The 18,866-nt window shown below is 34.2% G+C and overlaps 5 protein-coding genes across 6 annotated transcripts in view; 3 read left to right on the top strand and 2 right to left on the bottom strand.

Moving 5' to 3' along the window:
- LOC135693376 (uncharacterized) overlaps window positions 1-36 on the top strand; it is a 48,187-nt gene extending 48,151 nt beyond the window's left edge. The window contains exon 38 of the mRNA XM_089111552.1: window positions 17-36. The gene's annotated coding sequence lies outside the window, so the exon portion shown is untranslated. The remainder of the gene's footprint in view (window positions 1-16) is intronic.
- A 744-nt stretch (window positions 37-780) lies between these two features.
- On the top strand, window positions 781-9,467 carry LOC135694077 (DNA polymerase epsilon subunit 3). 2 transcript variants are annotated; one of them, XM_089111557.1, is made up of 6 exons: window positions 832-880; window positions 1,715-1,813; window positions 6,633-6,708; window positions 7,590-7,675; window positions 8,206-8,324; window positions 9,273-9,467. In XM_089111557.1, exons 3-6 carry the CDS (start codon window positions 6,643-6,645, stop codon window positions 9,431-9,433), a joined length of 432 nt encoding a protein of 143 aa, XP_088967683.1. In that variant the 5' UTR covers window positions 832-880; window positions 1,715-1,813; window positions 6,633-6,642; the 3' UTR covers window positions 9,434-9,467. The 2 variants fall into 2 exon arrangements, with proteins under 2 accessions (XP_088967682.1, XP_088967683.1); XM_089111556.1 differs by lacking the exon at window positions 1,715-1,813 and having other exon boundaries at window positions 781-880.
- Window positions 1,820-5,693, top strand: LOC148958975 (uncharacterized). The gene is made up of 3 exons (XM_089111555.1): window positions 1,820-2,666; window positions 2,896-3,141; window positions 3,669-5,693. The coding sequence occupies exons 1-3, from the start codon at window positions 2,425-2,427 to the stop codon at window positions 3,829-3,831; spliced, it is 651 nt and encodes a 216-aa protein (XP_088967681.1). The 5' UTR covers window positions 1,820-2,424; the 3' UTR covers window positions 3,832-5,693.
- LOC135692667 (uncharacterized) lies at window positions 4,067-5,608 on the bottom strand. The gene is made up of 5 exons (XM_089111554.1): window positions 5,437-5,608; window positions 5,128-5,299; window positions 4,757-4,905; window positions 4,400-4,588; window positions 4,067-4,271 (listed from the first exon to the last, which is right to left on the bottom strand). Exons 1-5 carry the CDS (start codon window positions 5,606-5,608, stop codon window positions 4,132-4,134), a joined length of 822 nt encoding a protein of 273 aa, XP_088967680.1. The 3' UTR covers window positions 4,067-4,131.
- Window positions 9,468-10,342: 875 nt separating the features above from the next.
- LOC135694076 (uncharacterized) lies at window positions 10,343-18,710 on the bottom strand. The gene is made up of 11 exons (XM_065212742.2): window positions 18,222-18,710; window positions 17,463-17,526; window positions 16,322-16,413; window positions 15,583-15,640; window positions 15,175-15,288; window positions 14,782-14,883; window positions 14,448-14,493; window positions 13,367-13,444; window positions 11,775-12,003; window positions 11,430-11,663; window positions 10,343-10,568 (listed from the first exon to the last, which is right to left on the bottom strand). The coding sequence occupies exons 1-11, from the start codon at window positions 18,320-18,322 to the stop codon at window positions 10,343-10,345; spliced, it is 1,344 nt and encodes a 447-aa protein (XP_065068814.2). The 5' UTR covers window positions 18,323-18,710.
- Window positions 18,711-18,866: the final 156 nt, after the last annotated feature.

Genomic DNA, 18,866 nt, shown 5'->3' with positions numbered 1-18,866 from the left:
TAGCTTGTTTCTCCAGGGCTATACCAAATCTGGTACAAACCCGGAAGGAAGATTGGTTAAAGCAAAACCACAAGGTTGCAAATCTATCAAAATATCAGTCACTGTTGAGGAGAGGACAGCAAAACTTGACGAGAAAATAAATCCAAAGAAAATAAATTTATTCTGATGGTACCATCAAACTTCTCGGAATTGCGAAAGGTTATAGATTGAATTTTGGTCAACACGTTTTAGAACTTTGTAGAAATAAGAAAAGCTGCAATACCGCTTAATGTCCTAAAGAGGCTGCAAGATTTTATGGGTATCGAAGAGAGAAATTCTTTTATCACAGCTCTGTCTATTCCAATTTCAATAACAGTCTTTTTGTATAAAAATTCTCAGCAAAATCACTTCACAAGAATGAAAAGATAAAAACCAAAGATTTAGAACTACTTGCCTCATGAGCCAAAGCCCGCTGGCAATCTAAATGGCCTAAATCATTTCAAAACATTATTATCTTCATAGAACGTTGATCCTTATTAATCAATATTGCTAAAATCAAATTTTAACCAGTGATAGTTTTGAAAGAGCAAGATATGAGCTTTTGTAAATATTCTCTCAATGTGTTAATATTCTCTGAAAATTAAGTGTATTCTCTAGTGAGCCTGAAGCTTTACAAATTCTCTTGCAACTTCTATTCCCTCGACGTTTTTGAAGTCCTCTTCATTTTAGATATTATATGATGTCGTTTAAAGGTAGCAAATATTGAGAAATAAACCTTATCGCAATCTCCTGTGTTCCTCGTTTTCAAACTTAAACAGCCGCGTTATGAAGTATTGCAAATGGCGGGAAAGGCTATTTAGATGCAGAGGCCACTTTCATGAGAGAAGAAACACGAAAAGAGGTAATTATTTTCGAAGTTCGTTGCTTGATAAGACTCAGAGGTATGAGCTCAGGGGCGTAGCTAACGGGGGGGGCGGTGGGGGTATGACACCCCCCTCGATACTTCAACAATTCTTACGTAAATCTTCAGTTTGTCTAAAAAATCCTTTGTTTGTCAGTAAAATAATCTACCAGAAGGCAAAATAACACCTAAATTCTTCTCCATCTATGTCTTTGTCGGTAATTTTTTCTTTTGTTGACCATCCGCCCCCCTAGTCAGGAAGGTCAAGCGACGCCACTGTATAAGCTCTTAAGGATGGAATACATAATGACAGCCCGGGACAATTTCACTTTAGACCACGTTTAAACTGAGCCGGATAAAATTTATCCGCATAAAACTTGTTCGGATTGATTTGCGTTTACACTGTGCCGCACAAATTTTGTCCACTTTGCCCTCCTGTATTCACAAGTATTTATCGACAACAAGACAGCCAAGATGGTGAGAGGTCTTGATTGGGAGACAGTGAAAACTTAATTGGATGAAATAGCCAGATACATTTTAGAGCAAGATACAATGTGGATAAAATTTATCTGGATAAAAGTGTTTACACTGTACCACATAGCTACCCAAACTAATTTAATCCACTTTGTTCTAACCCACTAGGTGAACTGATTTTGTTCGGATAGCTGTCTCAAATTTGTGCGGATAGCATGGGTCTATTGTTAACGCCAGGCCTATCTGAATTAATTTTGATGCAGATAAAATTTATCCGGCACAGTGTAAACGGGGTCTTAGCGACCCACTTTTTTGTTTCCTGGTTGAATGTTGAATTGAATTACAAACCTTTCGATCTAGCAAGGTTTCTGAAACAATCGAAAATTCAGTTCTCAGAAGTTCAGCCAGTTCAGGATTCACTCTCACATAATTGCAGCTATACATCAGTTTCAAAATCAGGTTGGATGACTTCGCTCTTTGATTTTTTAAGCTTTCTTGGGAGCTACCATCCCCAAACCCTCCTTTATTCATCATATATTGATTCATTTTATTCCATATCCAGTTATAAACAAATGTCTTTGTTTCTTCAAATCTTCATTCTCACTGTTGCTTGCGTCATTATTGCTAGGTAGAAGCGATTCAATTCAACTTTTGACCAGGAAACAAAAAAGTGGGTCACTAAACTGCAGTCTAGCCTAACAGCCCCAACAGTTGAGCCAAGCTGTTCAGAAGTAGTGGCATTTCTCATATATAAGGGTCCTTTTTGTATTCAGTACTTAAAGTGCCTATGAAATGAGTTTTTCAAGTCCGTTTTTTTGTTTCAAAATGCTAGTTTTATCCTTCTGAGATATCACGAACTAAGTAAAAGCTGTAAATTTTGATGGAATGGGGGTCTAAAAGCCGTTTGAAATCCCCCACCATTGGAGACAAAGAAGAAAATTCCGTGACGTCATGTGGTTTGCACAGCTCGAATAGAGGCGCGCGCTTCTCCAAGACAACCCAAACAACGTTGACAGCAGAATTCGAAGAGCGTTTATTTTAACAAAATTCATTCTTTCTCGTGACACAAAATGTCTTCAAGTGAGAGTAACGAGAGGCAGGTTGTTTCAAGCAATGAAAGTGACGCCGGGGACGATGGAGTCGTGCATGTAAACACGATTACAGTGCCATATCAGTACGAGCCACTGGCAGAGGGCCTAACAGATGACGAAGAGGAAGGAAGGGCCAGGGTAGCTGAAGAAGCAGATGAAGATGGCCTTTCTCTGGCAGCTATTGAAAGAAGATTTGAAAGGGTTGAAAATGTTAATGAATGGTATGTTGAGTTGCCCTTTTGGTTAAATTATCTCAACGCAGACCTCGATGCAAATGAATGTCTCGCACAAACTAACTTAAGAGAGGGCCTAAGGCCAAGACAAGCAAAATATTATTCGTCTAGTTCGTATAGTTCATGAAACAAGCAAAATTATTCGTCTGTTTTTCAAATGTCAATGAAAGGTCTGTTCTTGAAAGCACTCGATTTTAAAATTTGTTCAATGTTACAGGTGTAAATGTGGAAAGTGCAGTGTTCAGAATCTGGTAGGTGCAAGGGAGTATAGATGTTGCTGGGAAGTTCATCCAGCATTTGGAAAATTAACGTTTGATGGGTCAGTCGATAGGATAAAATGTGTGACACTACACGACGAGTATATCGCTCTGTCAAACAGAATTGTGCTGAAGCAGGTTGGACCACTGCTAAAAGACAGACAAGGGCGGGGATACAGGCGCAGAGGAAACCAAACTGAAAATGAGTAAGTAACATTTCAAAAACATTGTTATATATTTCAATGAGCAAATTGTCATACATAAGAATTTAGAATACCTTTTTATCATTATTCTTGAGAAATTAGTTGTAACTGAACTAAAAATTTATTATCATAACTGAATAGGTTCAATACAAAAATTTTAGCAGTTGATCGGAGGCTTATGCTGATGTATTGACAAGTAACTTTCAATAGAAAAATTCTATAATGAAACTTCCAATTTCAGCATCGTGACACAAGAAAGCAATTGTTACCTTCACAATTGTATTTGATTGTGTATATGATTGTTTTATCTGCCAAATCATATTATTGATCACCCTAATAAATATATGGTGAAATTTATATATATATATATATATAAATATATGGTTTATATACTTGGCAAAATAATTTTTTAGGAAAATCGGTTTACAACTTATCTTATCTTCATATCTCCATGCCAAATCCCCATTTTCAATGCATATATATTATAATGGCATGTGCTTGAAGTATAAGAAGTTTGTTTTTATTTTCAGATATGCAAGAGCTGTTGCCTATAGGTGGCTGGTAAGGTGGATCTTTGGACCTATGGGATGGGACAACACAAGACCACTGCCTGCCTGCATTTATGAAGAAATCAGGTCTCGGTTCCCGACTACTTCCTTAAGAGGATATGCTACAACAGAGGAACGTGATTAACCCTCTTCTTATGAAGAAAATTGATACACTGAGAATTTCAAAACATTCAATCAGAAGTTTTTTTCTTTTCACTTGAAATATTAAAATTCTTTCATATTGGTTTTTGGTTAAGTGAGGCAAAATTTGAGGCAAAATTCTGATTGGAAAATAACAAGTACAGAAATATATTTTGAAAGACATGCGGCGATATTTCAAAATGCAAAGGGATATTGTTATCCTCCAATGAAACTTAAGATACATGATTGCCTCAATGGCAGTAACAGAAAATGTTATACGGAACGAGGCCTTTTGGAGAAAACTTTAGAGGGTTGCTTCATTGCTCTGACAGTGACCACGTGGATGACCTTTCATTGGCAAATTGCATTTTCTGCAACATGGTGCCCTCTTTTGTTGTTGTGCATTTGCCTTTCTAGTTTCTTGCATTTTCAACTGTTCATTCACTAAAAAAATAACATGAAGGTTATTGTGACTAATTTAGCAGGAATTCTTAATATGTTTATTTCATCTATGATATAAAATGAAATTATTATATGTTTAGTTATATATTTATTTATATATAAATATCTACCTGGTGGAAAGCACTCAGCAACTGTCCTTTTCTTAGCCTTCCACTTGTCAACTGCAGCTTTTTGACTCAGCCTTTCCTGAAACTTGTGGCTTAAGGGCTCGGGAACCAATGATTCATGATGTCTCATTGTTTCATGGAAATCCTCCAGTGGTGTGGAAAAGAGTACATCTTTCAAGTCTTCAACGAAAACTGCAATGAAAGTTGACAATTACAAAGCATTCAAAATTTGTACATTTTCGTTTCACTGGGTTGACTTTTAGATAGATTGCTACACTTGTACTTACTAACTATTATCACAGACTCTTGAGGACCAGTATGCTCCTATTATTGGTTGATTTAAAATAGCATAAAACTTACCGTAAGTTGGAGGCACTGAGACCTCGCGAACTATTTCCTCCCCAAACTTGTATTTTGGGTAAACAACATGGAAGTAAGACTCTCCATCTTTGGTTTTCATCCTCTCCCGTTTGATATTTTCATTGAAATACAGAATGGCCGTTATTGTTCTAAAATAAAGATTTATATATAAATATAGTTTTTTCTGCAAAATCAAATAATACTTTTCATATATTTCATATTTAATACTTTTCACAGACACAATCATATAATGCACCAAACAAAACTTGTTGATCTTGGAAATCACAGCTTGATAATAAAGCAGAAATCAGCAGGATAGAGGGGCATCATGTATTTCTATTTCAACATAAGCTAATTTGAAATTTATTTACCTGCAAACCGAACCAGTATAAAAGAATCCAATCATTTTTGGGTGCCAGTGGTTTAGCGTAGAATGAAAACCTTCAATGCAACTCGTTTGCGCATCCCCTGAAAGTTTTCCAATAGCTTTTACCAATTGTGGGTTGGTCACAATAACAAAAAGTTTGTCATAAGCCACAGTCCCTGAAAGATTGTAAAAAGAATTTGCATTGAATCTATGACCAAAATGCGGACTCGCTTAATTGGCAACAGCAGAAGTGCATACAGCGAACTATCTGGTTTTATTCTTTCAAGAAACCGTGACATTTTAAGGGCCTAACCTGTCGCCGCTCGCGAGGTGTAACTGTTGGTCCTTTTTCTTCGGCTGTCGAAATGACGGTATCTTCGGTTGGAAAAGCTCCGGATTGAAGTGTCTGATTTAGATTCACACCATCGCCGATTCCTATGTCTAATCTTCTTGTAAAAGATGTCGGTGCGAAATGAGCGGAACATAGATGGGAAGTGGAAGTGGGTGAGAAGTTAGGCCTGTGCCTTCGAACGAAATTTGTCCACTTTCTACGCGTTTCTTCGTTTTTTGGGAATCTATGCATGGATATTCCATTTGTATAACTTGTGTTCTGGCAACTTTTGTTACCAGCAGCACCAGCTACGCAATATTTCCCTCCTCTTTTCACTGTCGTTCCGAAAGTTTCCTCCATCTTCAATGTACGTTGCCAACGAACCAAACAAAAAATAAAACCACAGCAACCATCTGCAAACCACATGACGTCACAATGCCGCGCGCTTTGTCTCCCAGAAAAATGAAAAAACGGAGTATCTTCTTGACTTTTTTTTGCATTTCGTGAGCATAAAAGACATCAAATTATACACGATTGGATTCACTGATTCTTTTTCTATCAGAAAATGTAATTTTTTCAATCACTTAAATTTCATTTCATAGGCACTTTAAGGGTCCTAGGGATCCAGGGATCCTAGGGTCTTAGGGTCTGGTTTTCCCAGGATGCCCATAGACTTTGCAACAAGCCTTTTCATGACCTAAAAACTCCACATGTTAAGTCTAATTCCCTGCTTGCATTTAGATGTTTATTTTCACTTTGAAAGATATAGAAATAGATTTGTCTGGCCATCAATCTTTAATGTAGTTGGCCGTCACAAAGCTTTAGCTAAATTAACACACAAAAATAGCAAAGCAAGCAAACTTTTAACATCTTCTTTATTTACACCAATTAAAAGCTACTGTTAGATTACAGTAATAAGGCTTGGGTCAACCAGCAGATATGTTCCTGAACTGAAGAAAAATATCATGTGATAGTCAGTTTCACTATGGGATATAACTGCATACAGCACACAATGTTCAAAATTAGTCACATGTCTATTTTTTGATGAGCCATATATCTAAATATATCAATATCTAAAGTATATTCAGCATTGGGAAAATAGAAGGCAATTTGGGCATGATTAACTTCTTGTATCAGTTTTTCCATTCTGTAGACAAAATATTTTTTTCATTTTTCAGGCTTCTCAGCATGGCAGAAAAACCTGAAGATTTGAATCTCCCCCATGCAGTTATAACAAGGCTGATCAAAGAAGTTGTAAGTTGCTCATTAGATGATATATTTTCCTAGCAGTAACAGGGTCTTAAAAATCAGATTGAGCTGTTTGATTTATATCCCAAAACAACCCGTTAATATGTTGCACATTGGGACATTATTGATGAAATTATATTTGCTGGCATGGGGTGAAGTGTGATCTATAAAAAAAGATCATTACAATTTTTATGAAGACACAATAGCCTTTTCAAAATAATAGATGGTCTTGTGAAAATAAGTGTTGTATCACTGTTTGAAAAGGGGTATGAGGTTTTTATAAATCAAACAATTCTTATTGAATTTTAGAAGAAGAAGACGTTTCTTGAAAACAAAATAATTAAACAAAAGGCATACAATTTTTAAAGGGTGATTATGCCCCCAGGAAATGCCATCAAGATAATGCAAACAAAAAGCAATTACACTATTAATTTAGAGAATATTAATAAGAAATTAAATGAAAAAGAGAGAAAAAAGAGTAGTTGGTCAAAAAGTGGGGCAGCATGTGAGATAAAACCATACCTATGGAGTTTAAGGTGTGCATGGAGGCATATCCATGAGATTACATGCCTGTATTACCAGGGCAATAATCCTGGTCAAAATTTTTTAACCTTTATCTTTGTTTTAATTCAAAGTCAGTGATAGCCTTGTAGACTTTTGGCCAAGTATTTTGGTATTTAAGATCTCTGCAAAGTGGGCTGGCATTTTCAGTTCAGGCTGGATGAATCTTTATATATTCATATATGTTTTCTTTTTAAATTCTCATTAAAGAATATTTGACTTTGTTGAAGGCAGTATTTTTGAAGAGTAGTGTTTTGCACTTAATCTTTTCTTACTTTACAACTTCTTTGACAAAATGATTCAAATAACAGTTTTTTGCTTCTTAGCTCCCAGATGGAGTTAATGTGTCAAAAGAAGCAAGATCTGCCATAAGCAGAGCAGCAAGTGTTTTTGTCCTGTATACTACATCATGGTTAGTAGAAAACGTGACAATATGTTCACAATAATCAATGAGCTCCTAGAAAACCAGTGTTATTTCTTTAAGAGCTTTTTAGAATTGCATTAGATTGTGTTCTGATTTTTTAGAATTGCATCTGCATTCTTAATTTCGAGTTGAAACAGTGTTAAGCCATATAAGTTTGAAAATTTTTTAATATTATAACAATGATAACAAGCTTTTCTATAATTTTTTGTAAATTTTAGAAACCAAAAAGTTTTCAATAATTTTATGCAAATTTTAAAACTTCTGATGAAACCTGATAGCAAATCATAATTTGCTTGGTTGATAGCACTTCTTTATATTGGTTCTTGCTTGACTTCTAAGCAGACTGGCATTTCAGAGCTTTTGTCTAATTACTGTTGAGATGCTGTGGTATAAGCTCACATTTCTTATTTCACCCTTAGATTTAGCAAGGTGCCACATTTGTCACAGTCCCATAGCTTTGAAAAGGTTGGAATTGATAATTGTACATATTCCTATTTTCCTTTTACTTTGGTCTCTAGCGCAAACAATTTAGCACAAAAGCAAAAAAGGAAGACCTTAACTGGTCAGGATGTGTTGACAGCAATGGAAGAAATGGAGTTTGAGCAATTCATTGAACCTTTAAAGCACAGCCTTGAAGGTATATATTTTTCATCAAAATTTGGTCTCAACCATATTTTTATCCTCCAAAGGTTTTAAAAACGCTTATATAAAGTTTAAGACCTTCCTGAGATAAAGTAGCACAACCGGGCATTTTGCACTCCTAGACTGTGGTAGGAGTTTGACAGAGTGCTAATGGTGTTTTGTCTTATATCTACAAAAGTTCAATTATATAGTATTTAGAACCATAAAAAAAGCCTCATTTCTCAAGTCATTTCTTCAGTTCTCCCACAACTCTTACAAGAAAATGGTTTTAACTAAAGCAAGCTAAGCTTCGAATTTCTGAAGAAATATTGTAGTATTTTATGTCAGGCTTGTAGCTCTAATTTACTTTTTGTCAAAAAGATTTGCCCAGTAGTTGATCCTAGGGATCATAGGGACAAAAGTTCTCTCTGCTGAATTCGCTTAAAACTACTTATGGATTAGGTATAGGAGATACAATTTCCTCCAATTCTACAGACTTTTTCTACAGTGTCACGCTTAAAAACTCTCTTGTCACAAACAAGGGAAAGTATCTAAACTAGATAAAGGAAATAAAACTACATAAAGCTTGTGTGCTCAAGGCAATACCAGGAACAATTTCTTGAGAAAGTAAAAAAACCAGACAAAGGCCATAGATCTATATAAATCTAGTAATCAGGATACCAGAATGTTTTTTTAATCCATTTCGGAAGAAATTTTAAGCAAAAAAAGGAAACTATCAGGAAATGGTCGATCAAAAAAGAAACAGTGCACTTTTGACATAGTTAACAACTTGATTCAAAGCCATTCTATAAGTTTATTAGTCTGATGTGCAACTAAGCAGGACAATTATTTAAAAAACTCTGAATATAATTTTTGTTTGATGCTTAATTTGATGTATTACAGCAATGGTTGCTAGATATAAATGAAACCTTGCAATTTTAAGCCAATTGGATGTTTTATATAGCATTCAAGAAAGAACAAAAAGGGAAAGAAAACAAGAAAAAAGAAGCAGCAGAGAAAAGAAAACAAAATCAAGAAAACAATGAAGGAGGAGATGATGAAAAGAAGCAAAAAACTGATGATGCCATTGAAGAGGAGGCGGAGGAAGCTGGCAGTGGACAATGATTAGGGTTTGTTTAAAATAATATTGATGAAATAAGCTTGATATCAATACACTTTTCAAAGGAACATTTTTCAAAGGAGACAATTTTCAAAGCTGGTAAGTCGCAATCTCATTAAATCTTTGACGAGAAGGAACTAATAGAAAACTGAACAATCAGAATAGTATTTGCAATGGATAATGTAAGCAATTAAACTGGAATGTGCAATGGAAAGAACACATTATGATGTGTTCATAGCACAAAGCACTGAGAAATGAACTTTTCCAAAATGCTTATGTTCTAAACCACATTGGCATACTGGTTTTCAATTGAAATTATTGTCTTAACAGTATACCAGTAAAACGGTATGCCAAACTCAAAAATCTCTTGAGCATGCTAATGTTTATTGTCCTGAATGAAAGTATGGCATTTGCAGAAACGATTTATTTACCACTGTATGGCATTGACATGCTTCTTAAAATCTTCAAATAAAATGATTGGTGGAGCTTTTCTCCCTTCAAAATTATTACCTATTTAAGATGGAGGTAACATTAGTCCTTTCAGAGATGAGGAAAGTTATGATTAGGTAGCACTGAATGATAAACCGGTGATATACAGAATTTTTGTATTAAAAGCCAGCTTTGAAACTCCTTCAACCTGTTAAATGGTAAATTGATACCAGGTTATCTTCTGCAGCATAGCTCAAACAAAACTTTTTGACTTACATGAAGTGGTTAGATCAACATCCCTTTACTAATGGCTAGTATAATTATTAATATTCAAAGTTAACAGTCTGCATACACAAATATTTTTCTTAAAACGATAAAATAGTAGAAAAATGGTATGCTTATGCTACAGTTTGCACTAGATACGGTCTAGTGTCAAATTGATTGATGTCTATGCAAGTTATTTTCTTTAGATATTTCCAACAGTTTTAAAAAAATCCTGTTCGGTTTCTTTGAAATGAGCTCCTGTTATGGTTGTGCCTATTATTCACATCAGCAGGTACTCCAAATATATTCCATGATGTCCCATATGAATTTGTATGCTGCACTGTTTGTTTATACATTTCGTTAACTGAATAGTTTTTTGCTTGAGAATGGCTGCTAGCATTCATTATAGGGTCTTTTCTATCACCATCTGTTTGAAGACTTCTTTTTCTGAAAATGTAAATGACAACACTTAAATATCAATGCTTGTCATACATTAGGCAAGTAATTCTGTAAGTAAATCTACTTCATACACAAGTATCTAGGTGATTTAAGAATGCTTCAGTGGTTAGGTCTGCAGACCGTTCCAAGGGTGTGTGGTTCAAGTCACTGACACAACAAAACTTTTACTTAGAGTTGGGGGAGTCACTATCTCTCTAAAGTTCCATACATAGGAATCATGAGATGGTGTCCACATCGGGAGGAAGACCCAGGACACTGCTCAATAAGCATAGCTTCTAAGTGTCCTAAAACCTACTTTTAGTAGCAAGATAGGAGAAATATCTCTGAAGGAATTTCTTTGAACAAAAATCTAATACAAACAAACCCAACCAATGAATTTTCTTTCGAAGTATAAAGGCTACCTGGCTACAAAATGCTTTGATAACCAATGAAGTTGTGTGTGTTGTACGTCGAAAATGAACAAAATTTATAAAATAAAATAACGACTTTTGTACAAGAATTGAATATTTGGTACAAGGCTCAAAACGTTGTACCAAATATTCATTTCTTGTACAAAGTCGTTATTTTATTTTATAAATTTTGTACAAAATGCTTTGTATGAGTACTTAGCTAAAATGTTAGATTCAGGGACGTATGAAAGCTTCCACTTCTTGGGATGCGAAAAATGCTTAGCTTATATATTGCTGAAAGCACATGGCACTGAGCTTATTATCTTTGGCAATCAGGGGGTATTGGTGCATAGAGTTCTGTTATTGTTAAACTTTGTGTCTCCCTCTTCCCTGATTTAGTTAAGATTGAACACACCAAGGTAAACCATCATAAATCATGACAGTATTGATCAATACTTACGGTTGACTCGCAGATGAATTTAAGCTACCCAAAGGCATTGCCTCCAATGAATCATTTTTCTTAAGAGGTGGAAGAGTGCTCCCATTGCTATTAGAAGATGATTTTGTTTGATTGAAACTCTGGCTTGAAAGTTTCTCTGCCAGGTTTACATTTCTGTAACTATGTCTGCTGTATAGGCTGCCTCTTTCAGGGATGACTTGGTTGCTTGGTAACCTCTCTGCATATCCATTATTACTAGAATATGAAAATACTGGCGTAACTGCTCATTGAATTTTGCCAAAATTTAAAAATGGTCAAAATTTCTAAACCTGGCTATCTTGCAGATTTTTTCTATTAGAAACATACCTTCCTAAAGACAAATTGCTTGCATTGCGCCGAGACCATGTTCCCTCTCTTTTGTGTGTGTTTGTTCTTTTTGTTGGTTTTGGAGGCAGTCCAATGTATTGACCGGAGTGGCTGGGGTATACCAATAAGCTTTTAGGCAGGGCTGTTGTGCTTTCTTGAATGTTAAGTCCAATAAGGCTGCTAGCATGCAGCCTTCCAAATGCATTTGCACTAGAAATCTGCCTGGAACCTGTCCAAAAACACAGTTGAAAACATAGTTATCATTTGACTATTGTTGTCTGATAAAAAAGCAGAACATAAATCTTATCTATAGAGTTTTGAAACATCTGACATTGCTAGTAAACTGACTGGGTCTGAATGCAATAGAACACTGTTCAAAAATGCCATAATTTGGGAAAAAATTAACACCAAAGCAACATGGCAGGCTTTATGCAGGTAAAGATTGAATCCCCTACTTCATTAGTTTTGTATAATATAGCAGTAAGTACATTTGGTGAAAAAAGTGTTGCACAGGCTGAAACAGAAATGGCTGCACCACAGCAAAAAATTTTGTGAACCAGAATTTAAGTGGCCATAGTAAGTTTCATAGAAGTAATAAGATGACTTTTTAACTGGAATATGTTGGAAAATTTATCAAGGTTTGATGTTGAAAATAGTGAATGCATGAATATTCTTGATTTTTGCCAATTTCTAAACAATATCCACATGTCGCAAAAGCACAAAAATTGAGCCATAATGATTGAAGTACCTGCAATAAAAAAGTTCATTTTTGCACCAATTTGCGATATCTTATTACAATGAACTTGGGGGTGCTTTCTTTACACTTGGGTGTCTAGAACTGCTCATTTTCCTCACTTTTGTTGGAGAATATGCTAAACGTTTTGCTTGGAAATTTTTGGAGCCGCAATGGGCCTAACCACGTGGCCACTTCGTGATATGTAGCAGCAAAATTTTCAATAAAAAAAACTTTAGGTCTATCTTTTCCAACCGATTGCGATTTTGTAATGGAAACAAATAATGCGGAAAAAATTGCGCAAAAAAAACATTTCATCCTCTCATTAAATGAAAATACCAAAATTTCTACGATAAACAGGTTCATTCAAGTGCCTCAATAGCTGTAAGAGAGTGGACATAACAAAATGGCTTGAAATATGCCACTTTACACCAATACAAGGTCATTTATGATCAACTTGGTACTTCAACACCTAAATGTGATCTTGCAAATGTTTTTCTGAACTTATCATGTCGCGATTAACAGTACCTGTTAATAAACTTTTTGATAAAGTTTTAGCAAGTCTCACAAAGGTTTCAAAGCTGGAAGACTGCCTAATAAAAAGTTAAAATTTTTTATTTTTTAAAAAGTAACTTTTTTCAATTTTTAAATTAAAAGTGTTGTCAATAGTTTGAAGTTTGGTTTGATTAGATTTTAACCATAAAAAGTTGCCTACTGGCTGTACAAAAGTGGTTTGAATTTTGTTCGCTTTGTTGTTGACAATGTGGTCGCCATTACTGAATTGTCAAACCTGTGCAATACTTTTGCTCACTAAGTGTACTTTTAAAATGTAAATCATATTTAAGAAAACAATTTATACTTGGGGTTGCTGTTTGTTTTCGACTGTCAACTGGAGCACTGCTGACAAATCTCTTATTCCGTGGGACATATCCAACAGCTGATGAAAAGATTAAAAATAAAATCAAAGAAACATTAAATGCTTGGCAAGAATTACTAACTTCTAATCTAACCTAACATTCAGTTTTTTATAAAATGCTAAGAGAGATGAAATCTCAGGCTGGGTGCACACAAGCCATGGATATGAAATTTAGGACAAGGAAGAGGATTGTATGCTAAAAATTAAAGAAACAAAGGGAAAGAAAAGACTATTGAGCAAATGCAAATGGACAGCAAATGGTTAAAACAGCCAGAGATGTAAGCCTCATAAACTTGCTAAGCATGAAAGTTGATTTAAAGAAGTGAAGCGGGAAGAAGAAGTGGAATTTAAAAGAGAAAAAACATGCAAAATGAAATGACAAAATACAATAAATAGCACACACACAGACAGGTTCTACAAGATGACAAACAGACAAAGAGAAAAGGGTATTTAAACATCTTATTGAATGTCAGACAGTGGTGAAGCATTCACAGAAGCTGCAATCATTGTATCTGAGATCTGAGAGGCTGCTGAGAGGTTTTGGGTCCATTTTGAGAAGATACATTTTTTAGGGGCAGCAGGCAAGAGAAGTAAACTAATAAGAGCAGATGTCACTATGGGGCATAGAGAAAAAGTTTGAAAAAACAGAAGTAGGGAGAAGAGCTGGAAGAATAAAATCTAGGAATTTGATACATAATTAGCAGTCATCTGTATCTAGTGCACACTTTAAGGAGCCTTCTAAGAGCTAAGTTATTTACAACCATATTAACTGAACATAGGACAAATCTGAAGGGCTAAAAACCGTAAGCAGCTTTTGTCAGCAACTTAAACCATGTATCTAATTAATAAAAGCAGTATAACAGTGTGTATCCAACTAGCAAACAGTGGGTGTATACTTCTGCAATTACTGACAAAAGTCTCACATCTGCAAGACAAATGCCAATGTTAAATATCTGCATTATTCACATTACTAAACAAAATTTTAAATATAGTAGCATTGATAAGGAAAAATGTAAAAACCTACCTGTTAAATCTCTAAAAAATAGATCAAACACCACAAACTTGTTCATCTAAAAATGAAAATTACAGTTGTATTAATGCTTGGTTATACCACCTAGGAAAACAATAATAGCAAAACCAGAGCTTACATGAAATTGTCCTTACTAAAAAATTGTTCAAAGCATTTACATGAAAAGATGAAATCTTGGAGTCTATATAGCATAAAACTGAGGTTGGCAATGTACATAGTGTTTAGTTTGAAGGTATTTAATTACTATAAAGTGCTACTTGTGGTCTTCAATAACAAACACAAAATTAACAAAACAGGAACCTTATTTCTGCAACAAAATGCCATTTACCTGGCTTAAAGCATTCTGTAAGTCAAAATGTTTTTTCAGAAAAGATATAAACTTTGATGATGGTCGGTCATAAGCTAAAAACTGTGGCTTTACATCTTCTCTCTAAAAGAAAAAATGCAACTTAATGTCACCATAATTATCATGATAATCAAATTTAAAGTTCTCCTGTGTTAGGTTATCATTACCATGTATCTTACAAATACTATAGAAAGGCTGAAACATGGCATAATCAAAGTTAATAACCTAAAGGTCAGAGAAAATCTACATCCAAATGAAGATTGAAAGTAACATTTCTATTGTATCAATTTTTTCTGTAGAGGTGCTTGTATCTAAGCCTTTATTTCATCAACAGTCAGAGAGTGATTTATTCCTAATAGAAATGAAAAAACTTACTTCTAACATGAATTTAAATAAGCGCAGGCCAAAGCCACTTCGCTGCCTGTGTTCGTGGACGTAAAAGTCAAGAACACATAGAGGATTCACTTCCAGCTGTTGATTATGATAATCCTGTAAAAAATAAAAAAAAAAAATTCATATCCTTTAAAGAATATCCTTTAAAGAAATTCATAACCCAGAAGAATTTGAAGTTTCAGGAGTTAGAAACAACAACAAAAGATAATTTGGCTTGTTTTTGTAGAAAAATTAAAATTTCTTTATTTTCTAAAAAACTTTTGTTGTAAGGTTATGAGAAACACAAAGTTTTCTGTAAGTATATATTTCTATTTGAACTCAAGTTAACATTTTGGTAAATTGATAAACAAATTGCAAGCAAATAAAAGTAGACATTTCTTATCAACTTACAACTACAAACAGCTTTTTTTTACCAACTTTCAGTAAACCAACCACAGCTCCTTTACCACTATAAAAAATGAAATATTTAAGAAATGAGCAAGACTACATTTATAAACTAAAACTTTGTCATAGCAACCATATGTTTTTGCAGAAGTGGGAGGAATGCAAAATAAAGAGGTAAAACATTCTAATTAAATAAGCAAATAAGCCAAAATTTGGGTTTTCTTTGTCCAAGATAGCCACAAGTTGATAACACATCATGTAACATGAAGCATTTGAAATGTATCTTTGCTAAAGGAAACAATTTGTCATGACCTTGTTAAAAAAATTGAAAAGGTTATGAGGGAAATCAACACAAATGAGCAATAAAATTTGGTATCGCTGGTTTTTTGCTTTGCCAATCAATCATTTTTCAATTGGCAATTGACTTTCAGTCATTGCCTCTACGGGGCTGCAACCCCCCTCCCTCAGCCCCTCTACCTTATGATCAGTCTTAATATTTCAATAGCAATAGGTAGCCTCTAAATTGTTCTTTTGAAAAGCATCTTGGTTTAAGAGTTTGCATTTTTTATGAAAATTGTTTATCTGAAGGGATCCAGTATGATATTATTTAATTTTCTGGCAATAAGCTAAAATTTGATGATAAAAAAATATGTGGCCAAATCAGCCTTCAATGTTCACATAAAAACACAGTATATTAAAATCTTCAGTATCTCATCTAAAAATTATAATTTAAAATCACGATTACCTATTTGATGTGCTGTCCTTCAGCAGATATAGGTGGTGATCGCTAGCTGAAATTTTTCCATGAGTTGTTATTGTAGTTTTCAAACCTTGGGCCTTATAAAAGAATGTTAATAAGCTTTCAAAAGTAAAATTTTCACAAACATAACTTCAATTCAAGATCAAAATTATCAAAGGTAGTTGAAGTTGAATTCCAGGAATTTTTTTGTAGAAATCATAATAAATGTAACTTTAGTAATAGACTTTTAATTACATTTATCATTTGAGATGCAAGAATTTCATTGATTATTAAGCCCTGCCATTACCTTTGGACAGTTAAAATTCATGAAAGGTGCTAATGGCAAGTGTTTAAGTGGGGCTCAAACATACATGTATAAAAGGGACAAGGGTAATGTGATCATTATTTGTGAAAAAGTAATGAATCCTTCATTTAGGATGCAAAAAGCCTATGCTCCAGAATGTATGATAATAACTTCAGAGAATATATTTTATCTCGTACAGTATAGTTTAGTTATTACATACTTCAAGTAACTGGCTGAAATGGATATTTTTACCAAATATGTACAATATGATGGTATTAAGTTAAAATTGATGATGTGCTGTATTTTTATGTAAAATCAGACTATCCAGTAATGTCTAAAATTATCTTAAACACAAGTGCTATCTGCTTTCTGTGAAGTTCTTTGCTTTATTTCTTTGGATTTTTCAGTAAAGATAAATTTTCAATACAGATGTAACATTTCAATAACCATCAAAATAGTCATCATTATTTGTATGTCATTTCACCTTCTTGCTTTATTCTTTGTTCATAAAGTTCCAGTTCCATCCTGCTTTGTATTCTCTTGACTTTTTACCTTATTCACTTTTGGACCGAGGAATCCAATAAAAGTTCCATATTCTAACCTAATTAGTTTTAATCAAACTTTGGATATTGATTTTCTATATGACAAAAGGATTGTCCAATTATTCCTAGAATTCCACTGCTTTCTTGGAATGCTCTCTAGATCTGACATCACTGGCCTGTGCATCATCCAGTTTTAGCTGTTAATTTGTCCTTTACATCTAATTATGCAAGAGTCAGATTTTAGGGCCAAAGCTGAAAAATAATTTTCCAACTCCTTATAATCAAAGCATGAAAAACCTACCCGGCTTGAAGAATTTCCCATTTTGTCGATTACATGTTCTAAATTCTTCTTTAACACTTCAATTCTGTATAGGGAAAAAAGTATTCCAAATATACCATTTGCAAACTTATTCCTGACACAAAAAAACAAGCTGATGTGTTAATAGAGGTGTTATCACTTCTTTACAGCATAATTATATTTATAACTGACTGGTGCAACATTGATTTGCACATTTTACGCATACCAAAAATGTACAAAAATGAAAATAGGTCTAAAATTATTTTTGGGAAAAAAGATTTGGTAACCTCTACCTCAAATATGAGGTATTGTAAGATAAAATGCAACAAGGCAAATTGGGGGGGGAGGGTAATAGAATATTTGCTACCAGTGTACAATTTTCTATTAAAGGTATCAATTTTAACCTTTTTCCTCAAAACTATGCAGCCAGGAGGACTTTTGGGAGTTCATGAAGAAAAAATTGAAAGTTCTAGTAAAAAGCTCTATAGCAAGATCTTTTTTCATCTTTAGCTTAACCATTTTAGCAAGTTTTTTTTCCTGTACATTTGATACCTAAGAAAGATAAAAAAGATAACAGCATGTTGAAAATTCAAGTTATTGACTTCAAGATATAGGAATACTGAGCTGGACTTTGCTTTAATCAAAATCCGTTACCTTTCACACCTAAAAGAAATTAACATTGATATCTTTGTATAAGCTGGTTTTTTGGGAAAAATCAGAATCGCGACTCAAAGCCCAAGTACAAAATATAAGTATACGAACCCTTTTTCCTTAACATGGGTATGCTTGAAAGGATTTAGTCTTGAGTCAATCAGTGTGATTTCTTCTGGCAAAATTACATTGATGTCGAATTGAAATTCCATCTCTAACTATTGGTTTTTGCTATCAATAGTTCCCGTTTAATATTCTAACCTTCGAAAGCATTGACTAATTCATGATAGGGTTATTATTGAAAGTAAATCTTTAAAGTTTTTGCCAAATATTAAGCATCATCTTCGTGTGTAGTGTTGTGATGTTAATGCCGTGAAAAATATTGTTGTACCATCTGAACTGCCTAGATTATCCCAGCTTTATACTTTTTGAAAAATTTCAATTGAACATCCAGGTCTCGGTCATTTGCTTCACCTTTGCGTATCAAAACCCTTGACTCAAATTATCAGAACTGCCATCAAGTGCTACCATGTTTGTTGCTGTGTTATTCTAGTAACCGAGCAAGTCACTACGAGTTGTTGCCGTTGTTGTGGTCTACTCTGTCGAACGGTCATACCGTAAATCCTCGAATCGCCTGATTGACCGTAAATCCCGCGTTTATGACGTGACGAAATGCTCAACTTCAAACAATAAGGCCATTTTCAGTCCCGATAAAGAAACCAACTAAGAAACCTTTAGTATTAAAATTCGAAAATT

Source organism: Rhopilema esculentum, chromosome 11 (genome assembly GCF_057945365.1).
Source record: "Rhopilema esculentum isolate cy_ngs chromosome 11, ASM5794536v1, whole genome shotgun sequence".
Lineage (NCBI taxonomy): Eukaryota > Metazoa > Cnidaria > Scyphozoa > Rhizostomeae > Rhizostomatidae > Rhopilema > Rhopilema esculentum.
Note: the sequence above shows the minus strand (reverse complement) of the source record. Positions and strands in the feature narration are given on the sequence as shown.

Excerpts from the sequence above, each read along its gene's own strand:
- LOC148958975 (XM_089111555.1), top strand. The coding sequence starts at position 2,425 with ATGTCTTCAAGTGAGAGTAACGAGAGGCAGGTTGTTTCAAGCAATGAA. Across the intron at positions 2,667-2,895 it reads GTTGAAAATGTTAATGAATG|GTGTAAATGTGGAAAGTGCA; the intron begins GTATGTTGAGTT and ends TCAATGTTACAG. Across the intron at positions 3,142-3,668 it reads GGAAACCAAACTGAAAATGA|ATATGCAAGAGCTGTTGCCT; the intron begins GTAAGTAACATT and ends TTTTATTTTCAG.
- LOC135692667 (XM_089111554.1), bottom strand. The coding sequence starts at position 5,608 with ATGTTCCGCTCATTTCGCACCGACATCTTTTACAAGAAGATTAGACAT. Across the intron at positions 4,906-5,127 it reads TATACTGGTTCGGTTTGCAG|AACAATAACGGCCATTCTGT; the intron begins GTAAATAAATTT and ends TCTTTATTTTAG. Across the intron at positions 4,589-4,756 it reads CTCAGTGCCTCCAACTTACG|TTTTCGTTGAAGACTTGAAA; the intron begins GTAAGTTTTATG and ends CTTTCATTGCAG.
- LOC135694077 (XM_089111556.1), top strand. The coding sequence starts at position 6,643 with ATGGCAGAAAAACCTGAAGATTTGAATCTCCCCCATGCAGTTATAACA. Across the intron at positions 7,676-8,205 it reads GTCCTGTATACTACATCATG|CGCAAACAATTTAGCACAAA; the intron begins GTTAGTAGAAAA and ends TTTGGTCTCTAG. Across the intron at positions 8,325-9,272 it reads TTTAAAGCACAGCCTTGAAG|CATTCAAGAAAGAACAAAAA; the intron begins GTATATATTTTT and ends TGTTTTATATAG.
- LOC135694076 (XM_065212742.2), bottom strand. The coding sequence starts at position 18,322 with ATGGAATTTCAATTCGACATCAATGTAATTTTGCCAGAAGAAATCACA. Across the intron at positions 14,494-14,781 it reads TACAGAATGCTTTAAGCCAG|ATGAACAAGTTTGTGGTGTT; the intron begins GTAAATGGCATT and ends TTTCATTTTTAG. Across the intron at positions 11,664-11,774 it reads AGCAATTTGTCTTTAGGAAG|TAATAATGGATATGCAGAGA; the intron begins GTATGTTTCTAA and ends TTCATATTCTAG.